Here is a 17,366-nt window from a genome sequence, read left to right on the forward strand (position 1 = left end):
CCTATTTTTTCCACAGGCCCCTGCCTCATTCAGTGCACAAGATAAATGGTGCTCTCTGAATGGGTAGCTATTAAATATGTTTCTTTATCCTTATCATGCAATGACCTCAGACCTCATTTACTACACACCATCCAAACCCTACACTGAGTACCGAATTATTAATTTCCTCATGGATTTTTCTATTTTGTTCGTCGCTGTAAATTTTCAAGTGCTTCATAAACATTAATTAATTTATTTTCTAACACCGTTCTGAGCTGAGAGGAGGAGATTATCCCTATTTTCCAGATTGGAAACTGAGGCACAAAGAGATTAAGGTCAAAACGGTCAGAAGTGTCCACTAATTCAGGGAGCCCAATTTGAAATGCTTAGGATATATACGAGGCAGTCAGTTTAAGGTTCCATTAGCAGCCTATGGTTTTAATACAAAACTGAAAAATCAGAAATTCTGTCATGTGGAATCATAATGATCCCCACACAAGTCTTAGCAGGGCTGAAAACTTTAGATCTACAGCACAGTCCTCTGCAACTTAAGCTAAAAGAGTAACTAGTAGCAGCACTAAGCTATTATCCTCCATGTGGACCAGTCACTAGATGGGGAGAGACAAACTTTGCTAGTGGCTTTTATAACTTTTTGCTAGTCAGCAGAGAAACATAGGGAGTCAGAAATTTTGGGTTCTGTTCCAGGTTCTGGTGAGGGGTTTTCTCTAGTTGTTTTAGACTTTCTGCCTATCCCTGTTGCTCCTACCCCCTGTGCAGCTAAAATGAGCTACTGTAGGGGAAATCCTACCCAATCCCTGCGGCACTGGACTAGCACATGCTAAGTATAAATAGAATTTTTGCAGAATTTATTTACTAGCCTCTGACAAACCTCTGAACACATGCAAATAGCATTTTCAGAGGCTTACATGCAGCTGGAATTTCGCTGGTATTTCACAGAGACAACAAAAAAAGGCAGCCCTATAACCTGAGGGCAACCCTTTGCCAACGTTCAAGTTCATGCACTAAAGTCTAAAGGTGCTAGAGCTTCTCAAATAAATGGTTACAATAATTTACACTGGCAAAACATTTCCATTTGCTGAAGTGGCTGAACCATCTTTGTTTAAACTTTCCAAAAAAATCAGCCAGAGACAGATATCTAGCATAAAAATTTTCAGCCCAAATGATTAATGTTTGGCAGAGTTATAAAGTGATTGAAAACAAGGTCTTACAATGGAAAGAGTTAGGCAACCTTAACTGTAAGTGTGGCTGCTTTCTTCACCTACAATAATCCCAGACATCAGTACTGCTGAGGAAATTCAATCACATTAAAAGACAACACGTTTTAAACAGAGGGAAATAATGTGTACTTGGACAATTGTATTGGAGATTTTCACCTCTCTCTCGAGTATTAAGTACTGGACAAAGCCAGAGACTGCTCCACAGGTCATGAGGAACATATCTCTTCCTGCCATGCAGCAGGCATAAGAGCCATCCCAACTGCAGCCAAAAGAGTGCATTCTCAATTCAGTTATACTGGATTCACTATTTTTCAGCAGTAATTCCCCACAGTCAGGAACTGCACTCTACATAACTGTGCCAACACTCTACATAACTGATGTCAGAAGGAAATGAAAAGTCTTCTAAGGCCTTACATGAACTCTTCATCCTTGGTGGTCCGTATTCGGCTGTAGGCATCAATGACAGAGGGCTTACGAACTGTCTCACACCGCACATACTCTTTCCCATCCTCATCTCGAAACGTGCGATAGATTTTGAGGCGACGGCCAGTGGCAGAGGAATTGAGACTGGTTACAGAGGCAGTGTCATCATCTTTGTGAGAGCCTGCTGAGGTGCCCGAAGCTGATGCTACAAAAGAGATTATTTTAAGGGTTTCCAAAACAGTTCATGCTCTAGAAATTTTACATTCCCTTTGTCCTGAGAGATCATGACACCCCAATACCAGAGACCAGGGACAGGGACAAACCTGTTTGCTTGAGAATCTAAAATGCCATCTCTAGAATCTAGGATGCAGGTGTAAGGCATGCAGATACCATGGTATGAGCAGAAAGATAAGATGAGAAGTTAGAAAGATTTATCTAGGCACGTTCTTTTATTGGTGCTCATCAACGAAGTATCAGCATCAACAAGGATTTCACATATTAACTGGTTTCAGAGTAGCAGCCGTGTTAGTCTGTATCCGCAAAAAAAACAGGAGTACTTGTGGCACCTTAAAGACTAACAAATTTATTTGAGCATGAGCTTTCGTGAGCTAAAGCTCACTTCTTCGGATGCATAGAATGGAACACACAGACAGGAGATATTTATACATACAGAGAACATGAGAAGGTGGAAGTATGCATACCAACAGGCAGAGTCTAAAAGAAGCCCTCGAGGAATTCCACCGAGATTTTAACGATTTCCATCCCACCATCAACCTCAGCCTAGACCAATCCACGCAAGCGGTCCATTTCCTAGACACTACTGTGCTAATAAACGATGGTCACATAAATACCACCCTATACCGGAAACCCACTGACCGCTATACTTACTTACATGCCTCCAGCTTCCATCCCGGACACACCACACGATCCATTGTCTACAGCCAAGCTCTAAGATACAACCGTATTTGCTCCAATCCCTCGGACAGAGATAAACACCTACAAGATCTCTATCAAGCATTCTTAAACCTACAATACCCACCTGCTGAAGTGAAAAAACAGATTGACAGAGCCAGAAGAGTACCCAGAAGCCACCTACTACAGGACAGGCCTAAAAAAGAAAATAACAGAACACCACTAGCCATCACCTACAGCCCCCAACTAAAACCTCTCCAGCGCATCATCAAAGATTTACAACCTATCCTTAAAGATGATCCCTCACTCTCACAGATCTTGGGAGACAGGCCAGTCCTCGCTTATAGACAGCCTCCCAACCTGAAGCAAATACTCACCAGCAACCGCACACCATACAACATAAACACTAACCCAGGAACCTATCCTTGCAATAAAGCCCGATGCCAGCTCTGTCCACATATCCATTCAAGTGACACCATCACAGGACCTAATCACATCAGACACACCATCAGGGGCTCGTACACCTGCACATCTACCAATGTGATATATGCCATCATGTGCCAGCAATGCCCCTCTGCCATGTACATTGGCCAAACCGGACAGTCTCTACGCAAAAGAATAAATGGACACAAATCTGACATCAGGAATCATAACATTCAAAAACCAGTGGGAGAACACTTCAACCTCTCTAACCACTCAGTGACAGACTTGAAGGTGGCAATTTTGCAACAAAAAAACTTCAAAAACAGACTTCAAAGAGAAACTGCTGAACTTGAATTAATATGCAAACTAGATACTATTAACTGTGGTCTAAACAAAGACTGGGAATGGTTGGGTCATTACACCAATTGAATCTATTTCCCTATGTTAAGTTCTCCTCACACCATCTTAATTATCACTTCAAAAAGTTTTTTTTTTTCCTCCTGCTAACGATAGCTCATCTCAATTGATTAGACTCTGCCTGTTGGTATGCATACTTCCACCTTTTCATGTTCTCTGTATGTATAAATATCTCCTGTCTGTGTGTTCCATTCTATGCATCCGAAGAAGTGAGCTTTAGCTCACGAAAGCTCATGCTCAAATAAATTTGTTAGTCTTTAAGGTGCCACAAGTACTCCTGTTTTTTTTCACATATTAACTGGGAAAAGTTAAACCGTGGCACCCAAGTGTTATATAAATATCTAAGTCATACACATGTAGCTTCTGTCATTTCTTCCATTGCAATTTCAGCCTAGATATCTGCACTATGTATCTTCTCTGGACAGAAGGAAGAAAGATCTGACAGAGGAACCCAAGATTCAGCAGTAATGCAATCAATTACTGAAAGGCAAGAATAAACAATATGAGTACTTGATCCTTAAAAGGACATTGCATAACATGCAATCCATAACCCTGAAAGAAAGGAAAACAACTGGCTTAGCCATGCCCACACATCTTCCTGGAAGCAGAGTTCTGGAACAAGTTCTCCTGTAAAACACTTTTGTTCTGGCCTGCAAATTTTGACTTTACAAAACAGACCCCAACAGTCCAGAGGCCCCTTTCCTTCATTATCGGATGGGGCTGGCTTTTGTTTATTGTCAATGGTTTTAGTTAAGCTGTCCTTGTGAATTCTCTCCACTCTGAAAGGAGATGTGGTTACAAACCTCTTTACAGAATTTCCCAGCAGAGCTGTTTCCATTAGGTCTTGTAGGAATGGCTAACTCAATAGCCCTCCCTTTTTTCATTTCTCTCAGGCTACGAGTTGCCATTGACCTAGTTGAGTGTTTCCTGATCCCATGTGGAGTTTTGCCTGCCCTGATTGCTGCTACTACCTATTTAAACACTGTTGCCTTAGAAGCTCCGTTTTCTTTACAAATGGCATATATAAACACATAACTCATCTGACTTTCTGAAGGCTCAGTTCTGTGCAAGCAGAAATCCAAGACACTCCTGACATCCAGCCTGCTTGTCCTAGACCTCTGTCAGCCAAAGGAAAAGTTGGTAATGTCCTCGTGGTTAAATGTCCCCTCTGTCAAAGTACTTTCTTCTAGTCTGAGTTTCCTGCCCACAGTGGCAATACCACATTACAGATCAATCCAGTGCCAATTCAATAGTGATCAATTTTAATCAGAATAAGATGTAACAACAATGATGGTCTGACCAACTGTGCACTACTGGAAGTTGTTTTTGTGGAGGTGAGATGTTTTACCAGCATGGTAAGGACATATCACAATACTGTAGTGTAGACAAGCCCTAGGTGTAGATGTACTCCAAATTACACTCTTCTCTGCTGAGGCACTACAGGATAGCTGCCCAAGTTTTTCCAGAATAAATTGCTACAACACAGTGTGGTAGATTTGGACACACAAACATGACTAACATCTAGAAAATCTGTTGCACATATATAACTGTGGTGTAACCAGATGAGGGTGTCACAAATTGTTAAAATAACATTGTACTAGTTATAGAGTAAATAAAGCCCTAGAGCAGTGGTTTTCAACCTTTTTTCATTTGCTGACCCCTAAAAATTTTCAAATGGAGGTGTGGACCCCTCTGGAAATCTTAGACATAGTCTCTGGGCCCCTAGGTTGAAAATCACTGCCGCAGAAAAAAGTCTGCAAACCTCTCAAGAATAAAGGAATTCTTAGCAGAAAGCAGCACTTGACATCCTAAACCAATCAGCCCAAACTTGATAGCTTTATAACAGAACTACAAAATCAGCAGACAAAGGGAACACAGTAGATATTAATCTTCACTCCTTAAGCTAATCCATCTATGTGCTTGGGGGTAGGAAAACAATACCACCCTCCACCTCTTTCAAACAAGCACATCAATGCATAATTATGAGGATTATGCACTTTTCTCTGAAGCAACAGTTCAGACAGGACACTGGGCTACACAAAGCACTGGTCTGATCGAATACAGCCATTTCTAGGTACTCCACACCATCACCACATCTCCTGCCCCTGCACCCCACTTATTGCAATCACTCACACAATCCTTTTTTGTCTCTCCTGTCCTTTTTGCTCCTTTCCTTGTCATTGCCACTGTCTTCTCCCAGAAGCATCCTTTGCAGCTCCTTCCGCTCCTGTTCTTCTCTCTCCCGAGACAGCTGTGAGCTGGTTTTCTTGTTCTGTAACATATTCTCAATATTCTTTCCCATCTCCTCGAAGTCACTGTCCTCAGCTGAGCTGCTGTCTGTGTCTGTTGATAAGATCTCAGTTGATTCTAAAACTCTGAAACAGGAGACAGCTTCAAAGTCAGTTATCTTACAAACCACAAGTACCTCACCATCTATCCCAACCCTCCATGCATAAATGAGAGAACAAAAGTGACAGCAGTAGGTATAAAACCAGCCCTCCCAAAGAGTAGCCTGGAATGTACACATACCCCTCAAACAGTTAATCAGCTCTTCCGCTTCAGCCATCCTGCAGCTTCTGGTCCCAAAAGGATCCCAAACTCAATACCCCTCCTCTCATTCAATTGTCCTTCTCTCTGCCAATAGTCCAATGATAGTCCAATCATCTGCCTACCCTGCTGGCTCTCAGACCAACATTTTGGTTGAAGAACCTGGGGCTGGTTACACTGAAAAAGTTACATCAGCATAACTACATCTCTCAGGGCTATAAAAAATCCACACCTCCGAGAGACGTAGTTAAGCCGACCTAACCCCCAGGTGTAGTTAGAGCTAGGTTGATGGAAGAGTTCTTCTATAGCTACCGCCTCTTAGAGAGGTGGATTACCTACAGCAAAGGGAGAACCCCTCCTGTTGCTGCGATATGTGTCTACACTGAAGTGCTGCTGCAGCTGTGCTGCTGTAGCGTTTTAAGTGTAGATATAGCCTTGGAATGGAGATGTAAATGTTATGAGCTATAGTAACACAGAGAAGGGTGTGGAGCCAGTAGTTGCTACCCAACAGAGACAGGGGTAAGAATCTAGAAACTGTGGCCCTAGAAACAGAGCTCTGTGGAATATCATATCACACCTGTCAGGGTATGGTGCCAGACTTCCATTCCTGATCTTTCCCAAAAGATCTGCAACCAAGAGAACACCAAAACCATCCCGATATGTTCTACAAACATTCCCACAAAGCCCTCATCCTCAGTGCTCTATTAATGTGGCTCAGCTGGACAAATCAACATGAACCCCCACTATGCTCTGCAGCTCACAGGCATTCAAAGTCCGTAAGGCCCATAAGCAAAGCAAAAGACGCTAAGCTCCTGACTGGGGAACGGACAGAAGGCTGTAAATACCTGATAAGAACTTACTTATTCTGCAAGTCGAAGATGCGCTGACACTCCTCTTTATATCTCTCCTGATGTTCTGCCACTGAGAACCGAGACCCACGTGCAAATTTACTCATAGGCCCCTCCCCTGAACGAGCCTGCTCTGTGGACATTGTGCGCACCACATCAATCACTTCCCAACGAGAAAGCTTCTTAATCTGAGAAACAAGACACACACTAGAAAGGGATTCAGGAGACAGATAGTTCAGGGAGGAGGATCTGTATTCACAAAGGCTAGAGTTAAAAGTGAGCCCTCTCCATAAGCCACTCTGGATCCATCCAACAAAGTTTCCCATGGACAGGACTCCATACTGTGTAGCTCCTGTATCAAACTCACCTCTTCTTCAGGAACACCAAATTTACGTAGAAGCTGTTTGGCATTTTTGAGAGACAGACGCCGGAGATCAGCATCCGTCCCTGTCACGGTCTTCTTCACTGGCTGTGGCTCCTTGTCATCCTGTTCAGAGAAAGACATAGCCTCTGAATGTCACCACACACACTAACCTTTTCTGTATTCTCATTCCCTCTGTCTGACATCCTCTCAAACCGCCCCTCCCACCCCATCTTTATTCCACTTCTTCAGGCTTATCCCTCTTGCCCCACACCAGCCTTGGGAACACATCTACCTTCTGCTGGGTTGGTTTGTTTGGGATCTTCACATAAGAGAATCCTTCACCACAACCTGTAGGATCTGCCACACCAGTCACTTCCAGAAGACACTTCCCCTTCATAGCAGCAATGAAGGCTCGTGTGGTATTCCAAGGAGCTGTGCGCACCTGCCATAAAGGAGAGAAATAGGCCATCACACTTCTGTCACTCTCACCACGGAGAGATTTCCACCCATTCTGTTTTTGGCCCCATCAAAATTTTAAGCAAATTAAACAGTTTTTACTAATGTTCTCAAGTTTAATTTACTGACAGACCACAGTTTTTAATGGACATAAACTGAGTGAACCATAAACACACACATGATCTGTCCTCATTCAGAGGAAACATTTATGTTCAAACAGCTTTAAAAATACAGTGAAATAAATATAGACATCTGCATTCCCTGATGTGCTGAGCCCTCCTGACCTGTGCTGTCACCTTAGCTCTCTCCTCTCCCAGGCACCTCTGCTCATGCTAGCACTAGCTGATGCCTCATGGAACCCTGCTGTACCATCAGATTGCATGACTATATTTTTTATTAGATCTAAATTTATAGTCTGTCAAATTGAACAGCTTAGGGTCTGCAGTAATCTCCTTCAAGAATGGGACACGGATCACCACAGTCCACTCACTACTTAGTCTCCCTCTTTATCTTGGATATTTCTAAGACTTCCATCATCTTGGTAACTAAACACTAAACAACAATTAAAGGGAGCAATGACCAAGTCCACAGAGAGGTCTATTCTCCATTTCCCCAGGCTCTTCTCCACTTGCTTTCATGGTGCTTTTCTTCTTGTCTTTCCAACTCCCAACTCAAATCCCCACCATGGACTGATCAATGAAGAGATGCTGACAAGGCTCTTCCACCTACGCCTGAGAGTCTGACCATAGGCCTATCTACCAGCAGCATCCCTGTAGAGGGAGCACAGTTGCTTTGGTGGGAGCTGGGTGGATAAGGGGTCTCAGATAATACAGTCCTAGCTATTACAACTAGTCAGTGGAATTCAGAGCACTATTGTAATGTGTTCAGGCCATCCTTTGCTGTTATATTAGCTGTAGTTTTGGCATAGATTTTACCTTCAGCCCCAGGACCCTTAGCACATAATAGGCTAGTGGGGGGTAGGCTTATATCCCAGTTTGCCACAATTAACTATTCGTACAGACAAGCCCTTGCATTGAGTCCATTTTGCAGCAAGGGGTGGATTCCTCAGGGAAAAAAGGGCGGGGGGGAGAGGGGAGGAAATCAGGATTATACAATCCACACCCAAAAGAAAATATGTTCTCCATTTAAAAAAAAGATATATTTTATTTATTTGCTACCAGACTAGTTTACAGACCATCATATGTCTAACCCTTTCCCTGCTCTGCCCTGACAGTACCTCATCATCAATCTTCATCTGGAAGTCCTCTTCATTCTCTTCCTCTGGGGCAAAGAATGATTTTTCCCCATAACCTGCATCCTGTAGAGAAACAGAAGGGAAAAAAAAATCAAACTCCCAAATTATAAAAAGGACCCATGAGAAAAGGAAAAAAACAGAGTACTACGAGACTGACAGTCTCCACCAGAGAACAGACCAAGTGTAGTATACAGAACACACTGTGAGGAGAGACCCACCAGGAGATTAACAAAGCTGAAACATGTATCAGCATTTGGACTAGGATTACCATATTTCAGGTTCCCTAAAAGAGAACACTGCCGCGGGGGAGAGGGGAGGTAGCAGGTGGGGAGTCAAAGGAGGGGAGCTGAAGAAGGGGAGGGGTATTTGGGGGGGTGCTGGAGGGGTGCATGTACAGGCCCAACAAGGAAAATAACAGAACAGGCCCTGTCAACACTGGAACTCCACTTGTGAGTTACTCCCTTCTCTCCATGTGTCATTATATAATGCCTGCATCTGTAACTTTCACTCCATGCCTCTGAAGAAGTAAGTTTTTTTTTTACCCACAAAAGCTTATGCCCAAATAAATCTATTAGTCTTTAAGGTGCCACCGGACTCCTTGTTGTTTTCACAAAGAAAGAGTTACCTGTAATAGATCAGTATATATCAGTTAGCCTGCAAGAGACATTTACCTTTAGCCGCTGTTCAGCTGCAATCATGCTATAATAGGCGCAGCACTGCTCTGGGGACACCATCGCTCTTATTTCCTCTTCTGTTGGTAATCTGAAGTCTGACTTTAATACCCACCAATTTGAGTCCATCCCTGAAAAATACAGAGACGATGAGGTTACTTACTTGTAACAATAGGGACCATCCCTCAAAAAAGAAGGAGAGGTTACTTACCTGTAACTAGAGGTTCTTTGAGATGTGAGGTCCCTATCTGTATTCAACTACCCGCCCTCCTTCCCCTCTGCCTTGGATCTCTTGCATTCACGGTGGAGAAGGAACTGGAGATGTGGTTGGTCTGCCCTACCCTTTATCATCTCGGACGAAACCATGAGACGAGCCAAGAGAGCATGTGTGAACCAATGGACACTACTACTTTCAAAATCGCCAGTTTTGGACACATGGTGCGCTTGCATAAACACCCAGTGGAATACAGATAGGGACCACACTTCTCGAAGAACCTCCAGCTACAGACAAGTAACAACAACTTCTCTTTTTCGTCTCCTTCAAGCAATGGTCCCTACTGTATTCTACTGAGGGTGATTAACAAGCAGTACTTAAGTCGGAAAAGGGTGCAAGGATGAGGATGGAATAGTTGAGCAGAGGACAGCAGTTCCGAATGAAGCATCCATCGCAGGGTCCTGTACCAAGGCGTAATGTGTAGCAAAGGTATGTACTGAACTTCACATGGCTGCTCTGCATATGTCCTGAAGCAGCACATCGTGGAGGGTGGCCATGGTGGATGCCTGGGCTCTTGTGGAATGGGCCCTCACCCTAAGGGGTGGAGGCAGTCCAGATAACTGATAGCACAGTGTAATGTACCCCAAAATCCACTTGGAGGGTCTCTGTGTGGAGATCGCCTGTCCCTTGACTCTTTCAACTATTGTAATAAACAAATCTAGGGGATTTCTTGATCAGTCTCATCCTCTGTAGATAGAAGGCCAAGGCCCAGCAGATGAGGGAGTGAAGTCGACATTCCTCTTCTAAAAGCATGAGGCTTTAGGAAGAAAGCAGGTAAGTGGATGGATTGGTTGAGATGAAACTGGATAGGACCTTTGGCAGAAACTTAGTATGTAGGCATGGGGGACTTTATCCTTATGGGAAATGGTGAAAGGAAGGTCCACCATCATGGCCCCAAGTTCACCTACCCTTCTCACCAGGTCCTGGGCGAAAACCAGTCTGCCACTGAGTGGAAGATGGAAGGCAGAGATGGCTGCCAAATTGACCCTGATCAACAAAGAGACAAGCCCTGGACCTTGAGATGCAGAAGATAGTCTAAAATCAGCTACAATGATGCTTGCTCAGGCTGGATGTCTTTATCCAAGGTCGAACAGGTGAACCGTTTCCATATGGCCAGGTAGATTGCTCTGGTAGAGGGCTTCCTACTTCCCAACAGAATCTGCTGGACATCGGCCAAGCACTGCTACTCCTGCTCATTCAACCACGCAGCAGCCAAGCCATCAGGTGCAGTGCCACCAGATTTAGATGCAGAAGACTGCCATGGTTTTGGGACAGCAAGTCCAGCCTGAGTGGCAGCTGGAACAGAATCGCCACTGAAAAGTCCAGCAGCATGCTGTAACAGTGCTGGCACAGGCAAGCCAGTGCTATCAGGATCACCTTCCCCCTGTCCTGCTTGATCTTCATGAGGACCCTTGGGAGCAACAGCATCAGAGGAAAGGCATACATCAGAGCCCCCGACCATGGGAATAGAAAAGTGTTCAACAGGGATCCCCTGTCCATGCCCCTTATTGAGCAAAAGACGTGGCATTTCCTGTTCTGCAAACAGGTCCACCTGGGGAGTTCCTCACTTGTGGAAGATGGAGCTGGCCACCTCTGGATGGAGGGACCGCTCATGGTGAGACAAGAAGGTCCTGCTCAAGCAATCTGCCGAAGCGTTCTTGGCCCATGAAGGTGAGCTGAAATAAGATGTATACCGTGCCGCAGACAGAGGTCCCAGAGCCTGAGGACTACATCCTCTCAGCTACATTCCAAATCTCAATTATTCTAGTGTAACATCTAGTAATGGGAACAAATTAAACAAATCCCTGATATTAAAAACAAATTAGGGTTAGAGACAGATTTTTGGCTTCAATTACATTTATCATGGTCAATGCCTTGCAGCTAAGAGACCACAGTGCCACCTCTTCCCCTGCCTCTTAACACTTAAGTTTCAAAAGTGTTTAAAACACCAATGCACCAAGTATGTCCCAATCAGGGTGGATAAAAATCAACATTTTGGTTGTTTTTTTTATTTAAATTTTAAAAAATCTGATTTTTTTCATTTTTTTTTATAAAATGCTTTTTGAGGAAAAAACCTATTTAAAGATAGTTTTAATTAAGATATAATGTATCTCAGATATCTCATCATGGAATAGGGATTCTAATTCTATAGTATGAGACAATATATTCATGTAATGTTTAAAAAAAAAAGTTTTGTAAATGAGTTCCAATAGTTCATGGATTAGGGACCCAATTTTATGGGGCTCCAGGGGCTTCTGTAGAGATTATTTAGGTTAATCTTTCTATCTACCCAATGGGACTCGGTATCTTCTAGACTGAGCACTATCAGAGATCCTTAGTTTTGCAATTCTCAAACTATTGATTTGTGTCTCCAGAGAGAATATGCCTGTTAACAGCAAAAATGTTTTTAAATAAATAAATAAAATTAATTAGTTAATATATAGAGGTGAGAAATAACAGACCTCAATCCTATTGTCCCTCTGCAAATTTGTGTACACAGAGTCAATCCCTCTCTCTAAAACTGCAAAGTTTCAAAAAGTTCAATGAATAGACGATTGTTGGGGGCGGAATAGAGCTGGAAAAGGAGAAGTCTGGAGATAAATGTGAAAAGGGAGGGACAGGCAGTAGAAACAAAAGTGAAACTGTTTGAGCAGCATATTCCAGAAGTCTTGAGGTCTTTCTGAGTGTAGCCTTCATTGATTTGTGATCTTCCACACCATTCTCTCACTAGAAGGGAAAACCTAGAATGGCAGCAGGCCATAAAAGAGACCCAGTTTGGGAATATTTTAATGAAGTTCCTCTACCTGTGGGTAAGACAGGCATGCATGCAAAATGCAAACAGTGCAACAAAGAAATGCAAGGCCTCATTGCCCCAGTGAAACAACATCATGAGAAGGGTTCCTTCTCAGGCGGAAGCTGCGTTAAAGATGATGAAAGGAACATGTCTGAACATGCAGGATCTTCAGGTTGGTAAACTTTTTTATTTCATACTTCTTTCTTAAGGACTGCCTGTCTTCCCTCTGGACTATTCTTGAATTATCATGTTAAAGCAAAAAATATAGTTGTTACTCTATGGTACTATCATTTTAGATGCAGTTGTGATAAAAAAATAAATAGCTGAAATAGGCAGATCTTCCTTTTACAATTTCACCTTTAAAGTAGTACTGAGTGTCAGTGAATGTAATGAGTAATACTAAATGAGCAGTATGGTAGTAATAATTAAATAACTGCATTGACTTCCCTCTCAGAATGGAGAGGGGTAACTAGTGGTGTTCCCCAAGGGTCAGTCCTCAGACCAATCCTATTCAATTTATTCATAAATGATCTGGAGAAAGGGGTAAACAGTGAGGTGGCAAAGTTTGCAGATGATACTAAACTACTCAAGATAGTTAAGACCAAAGCAGATTGTGAAGAACTTCAAAAAGATCTCACAAAACTAAGTGATTGGGCAACAAAATGGCAAATGAAATTTAATGTGGATAAATGTAAAGTAATGCACATTGGAAAAAATAACCCCAACTATACATACAACATGATGGGGGCTAATTTAGCTACAACGAGTCAGGAAAAAGATCTTGGAGTTATCGTGGATAGTTCTCTGAAGATGTCCACGCAGTGTGCAGAGGCGGTCAAAAAAGCAAACAGGATATTAGGAATCATTAAAAAGGGGATAGAGAATAAGACTGAGAATATATTATTGCCCTTATATAAATCCATGGTACGCCCACATCTCGAATACTGCGTACAGATGTGGTCTCCTCACCTCAAAAAAAGATATTCTAGCACTAGAAAAGGTTCAGAAAAGGGCAACTAAGATGATTAGGGGTTTAGAGAGGGTCCCATACGAGGAAAGATTAAAGAGGCTAGGACTCTTCAGCTTGGAAAAGAGAAGACTAAGGGGGGATATGATAGAGGTATATAAAATCATGAGTGATGTGGAGAAAGTGGATAAGGAAAAGTTATTTACTTATTCCCATAATACAAGAACTAGGGGTCACCAAATGAAATTAATAGGCAGCAGGTTTAAAACAAATAAAAGGAAGTTCTTCTTCACGCAGCGCACAGTCAACTTGTGGAACTCCTTACCTGAGGAGGTTGTGAAGGCTAGAACTATAACAATGTTTAAAAGGGGACAATGACTGAGTTAGCTGCAGAAGCCAATACACCTCTACCTTGATATAACGCTGTCCTCGGGAGTCAAAAAATCTCACCATGTTATAGGTGAAACTGCGTTATATTGAACTTGCTTTGATCCACCAGAGTGCGCAGCCCTGCTCCCCCGGAGCACTGCTTTACCGCGTTATATCCGAATTCGTGTTGTATTGGGTCACGTTATATCGAGGTAGAAGTGTATTTTCTCATGTTGACCTGGCTGACACAGTCGATTTAATTTTTTTTTTTAAATATATTCATTTAACTATTTTAGTTAAAACAATTTTAACAAAAACAAACCTGATTTAAAAAAAACTTGACTGTTTAGCTAAATTCAAAAATTCATATGTTTGTTTTGTTAAAATATTATATGTTTGCTGTTGAAGAAAAAAATCCAGAATACATAAATGTTGTTGTTTTAGTTAAATAAAACAATTTATATGTCTCGTGATGTTCTCCTCCTAATACAGCATAGCAAGAAAATCCTCCAAATATTAATGATTAACCTGTTGAATTGGAGATAGTTCACTTCCCAATGACTTCATAAATATCTGCTTCAATTACCTTTGATAAATGAAATAACCAATCAATTTTCTGATATAGCTGTAAAACTAATCTGAAAAGTTTTCAAGATAAATCACTTTAAAAATGTATAGTGTGTACCTTCTAAAAATAAAACCTACATCTATCTCTGAGCTGTAAAGAATATGTAGTAAGGTTATAACAACCAACAAGAATGCACTTTTAATCATGGATTTGTACACAAATCGAATCTTCCTGACTAGCGATTTAAATCATGATTTAAATCAAATCCACTCTGGTCCCAATGGCATTTGTCACTCTTCTCATCCCCCAACATCCCTATAAATCCGCTTTTCTTGTAGCCATCCAATATAGAGCTCTACACTACTTCCTTCTTGCCTCTTTGTGTTTCTGTCATTCTGTGTACGGTATTTGCTTGAATCAGACTGTCAAACTCTTAGGGCAGAGGCAAGAATTCAGCTTGTCTTTGTCTGTAAGACACAATGTGCACCGCCACACACAGTAAGAATTTCTCTCAGTGCCAGCAGGAAAATGAAGGGGTTGTGTGCAAGTTAGTATAGAAAGTTCAGTGCCAAACTGAATAATCCCTACTCCAAAGGGTTTACAACAGCAGTGGCCACTTTTGGCCCTCAAGATCAACTGTGTTAAGAAGAAAATTTGTATTTGTGAATTGAAAAGGTGTTTGCTGAACCAGGCCTTTAGGATTTTTAAACCAATGCATTCAAACACTCATCATTACAGGGAGGAGGTAAGAAGTGCCACCTCCTCAACTGCAGAGTACACATGATTTGCATCAGAGCAGCTGCTGTCCCTTCCCAGCTACTCAGCAGCTCCCCATTAGGCCTCTTGCTGCATTGCAGTGGCAGGAGGAGAGTAACTAGCTGCTCCGCTGCCTCTTTTCCTGCCAATCTGTGGAAGGCAAACACACAAATTTGGGGCTGAACTGGCTCTGCTGAGCATGGGGAAATAGCTGAAGCACTACTGTGGCCCCTTGACCTTTTTTAAATAATATGTTGAGGTCTCAGGCTGAAAAGGCTGGACATCACTTGTTCACGTTCAAACAAGCTAGAGTACATAAACAAAAGGTGGATGTGGCCTTTTGGGAAGAGGTTTGCTTTCAGTTGTTTCTTGAAGGTGATAAGAGGATGACAGACTAAAAAGGTGACCTTCTTGAGTGATTAATGAGCTACATTGAAGGCTCTGGATTACCTGTGCGTTTAAAGTCAGCACATAGCTTTAGCCGCTTTCGAATGCTGCTCTCAGAGTGTGAAGGAAATGCCTTTTTGATATCCTCCATGCGAATTCTCCGGGGCCGGTCTCTGCTCTTCCAGAACAAGCGATAAATGAAGACCTAGAAAGCAAGCCAAGAACATTGCTGTATGCTTTGTGTGCTAAGCACTCATTGAAGATGGAATTTATTACAGGCAGGGCTAATAGTGCTGCCTATACTTAAGAACAACCAACATTTCCCATCAGAAGCGCCACTTTCTGTTGCTTATAACTTTATCAAACTAACAATTTAGGCTTAAATTTTCCATGCCAGATATCTGCCTAAAGCTGAAATTTTTTTTGGAAAATATCAACCAAAACGGTTCAGCCATAATCAGAACAAGATTAATGAAAAATACGTTTTGCCCAAGTTAAAAAAAAATTCTTATGACTTATTAGAATCTCTAGTCTCTATACTTTGGAACAGGGACTTGAAATTTGACAAGAGGAGGTCACCCTGGTGTGAGGAATATGCCTTTTCCTGGTCCTGTGAATAAACATGCAAATTTGGGGGGGGGGAGGGGGAGGCGGGAGTTATAACCCTTTGAAAAATCTCAATTCATACATGCTCCATACAGACTTGCAAATTTGGCAGCTAAATTCTCCAACGATTTGGGCTGCATTAAGTATGCTCCAGCATGGGGTGGCAGGGACTAAGCAGGACATTCCCTGCACCTGCTCTTCCCAGCTTCTGTGGCACTTGCCACAGAAACTGAGAGCTCAGACACCCTTCTGCTCTCAATATTCCCCCTGCTGTCACTTAGAACCTGGCTGAAATGCAAAGATGACCCAGAAAGCCGTACAAAAGTAAGATTTGGATAAAGAGCCTGCAGAGGGAAGGGAGAAAAAACTGGGAATGGCTAGACAAGGAGACTGGAACAAGGATCCTCAAAAGGGCAGGGAGAGAAAAGGGGAAGAGGAGAAAGACAAACTCTGACAGAAAGCCAAGAGGGGGAGACTCAAGGAGACAGGCTGGAGGGGAAAGAGCAAGAAGTGTCTGTGAGAAGTCTCACCCTTCAGAACTAGGAATGGAACCAAGATTCCTGAGTTTCACCATTCCTCTGCTGTCAGCAAATATCTGTGAAACCTACTAGCAAAGTATGTGTCTCATCCGCCTCTAGTGGCTGGATCAAATACAGCCTCCTACTGCAATCAGTTACTCTATTACAGGGGTCAGCAACCTTTCAGAAATGGTGTGCCAAGTCTTCATTTATTCACTCTAATTTAAGGTTTCACGTGCCAGTAATACATTTTAACATTTTTAGAAGGTCTCTTTCTATAAGTCTATAATATAACACTAAACTATTGTTGTATGTAAAGTAAATAAGGTTTTTAAAATGTTTAAGAAGCTTCATTTAAAATTAAATTAAAATGCAGAGCCCCCCGGACCAGTGGCCAGGACCCGGCAGTGTGAGTGCCACAGAAAATCAGCTCACGTGTCACCTTCGGCACACGTGCCATAGGTTGCCTACCCTTGCTCTACTAGCTCAAGTGGCAAAGGTCTGTTCCGTGGATCAAAAGGTTCCAGCCCTGCTGATTACCCATGTCGGAATCAAAGGATTCCATATGATAGATTTTTTTCAGTTTGCTTTTTT

General features: G+C 42.4%; 1 protein-coding gene across 1 annotated transcript in view; it reads right to left on the reverse strand.

Moving 5' to 3' along the window:
- TAF1 (TATA-box binding protein associated factor 1) overlaps nt 1-17,366 on the reverse strand; it is a 113,405-nt gene that overhangs the window by 44,325 nt on the left and 51,714 nt on the right. The window contains exons 17-24 of the mRNA XM_045030454.1: nt 15,712-15,853; nt 9,534-9,664; nt 8,845-8,925; nt 7,444-7,593; nt 7,155-7,274; nt 6,800-6,975; nt 5,526-5,767; nt 1,632-1,845 (exon numbers count right to left, since the gene is read on the reverse strand). Coding sequence (XP_044886389.1) covers nt 1,632-1,845; nt 5,526-5,767; nt 6,800-6,975; nt 7,155-7,274; nt 7,444-7,593; nt 8,845-8,925; nt 9,534-9,664; nt 15,712-15,853 — 1,256 coding nt within the window. The remainder of the gene's footprint in view (nt 1-1,631; nt 1,846-5,525; nt 5,768-6,799; nt 6,976-7,154; nt 7,275-7,443; nt 7,594-8,844; nt 8,926-9,533; nt 9,665-15,711; nt 15,854-17,366) is intronic.

The sequence above is a fragment of the Mauremys mutica genome, chromosome 9 (assembly GCF_020497125.1).
Source record: "Mauremys mutica isolate MM-2020 ecotype Southern chromosome 9, ASM2049712v1, whole genome shotgun sequence".
Taxonomy (NCBI): domain Eukaryota; kingdom Metazoa; phylum Chordata; order Testudines; family Geoemydidae; genus Mauremys; species Mauremys mutica.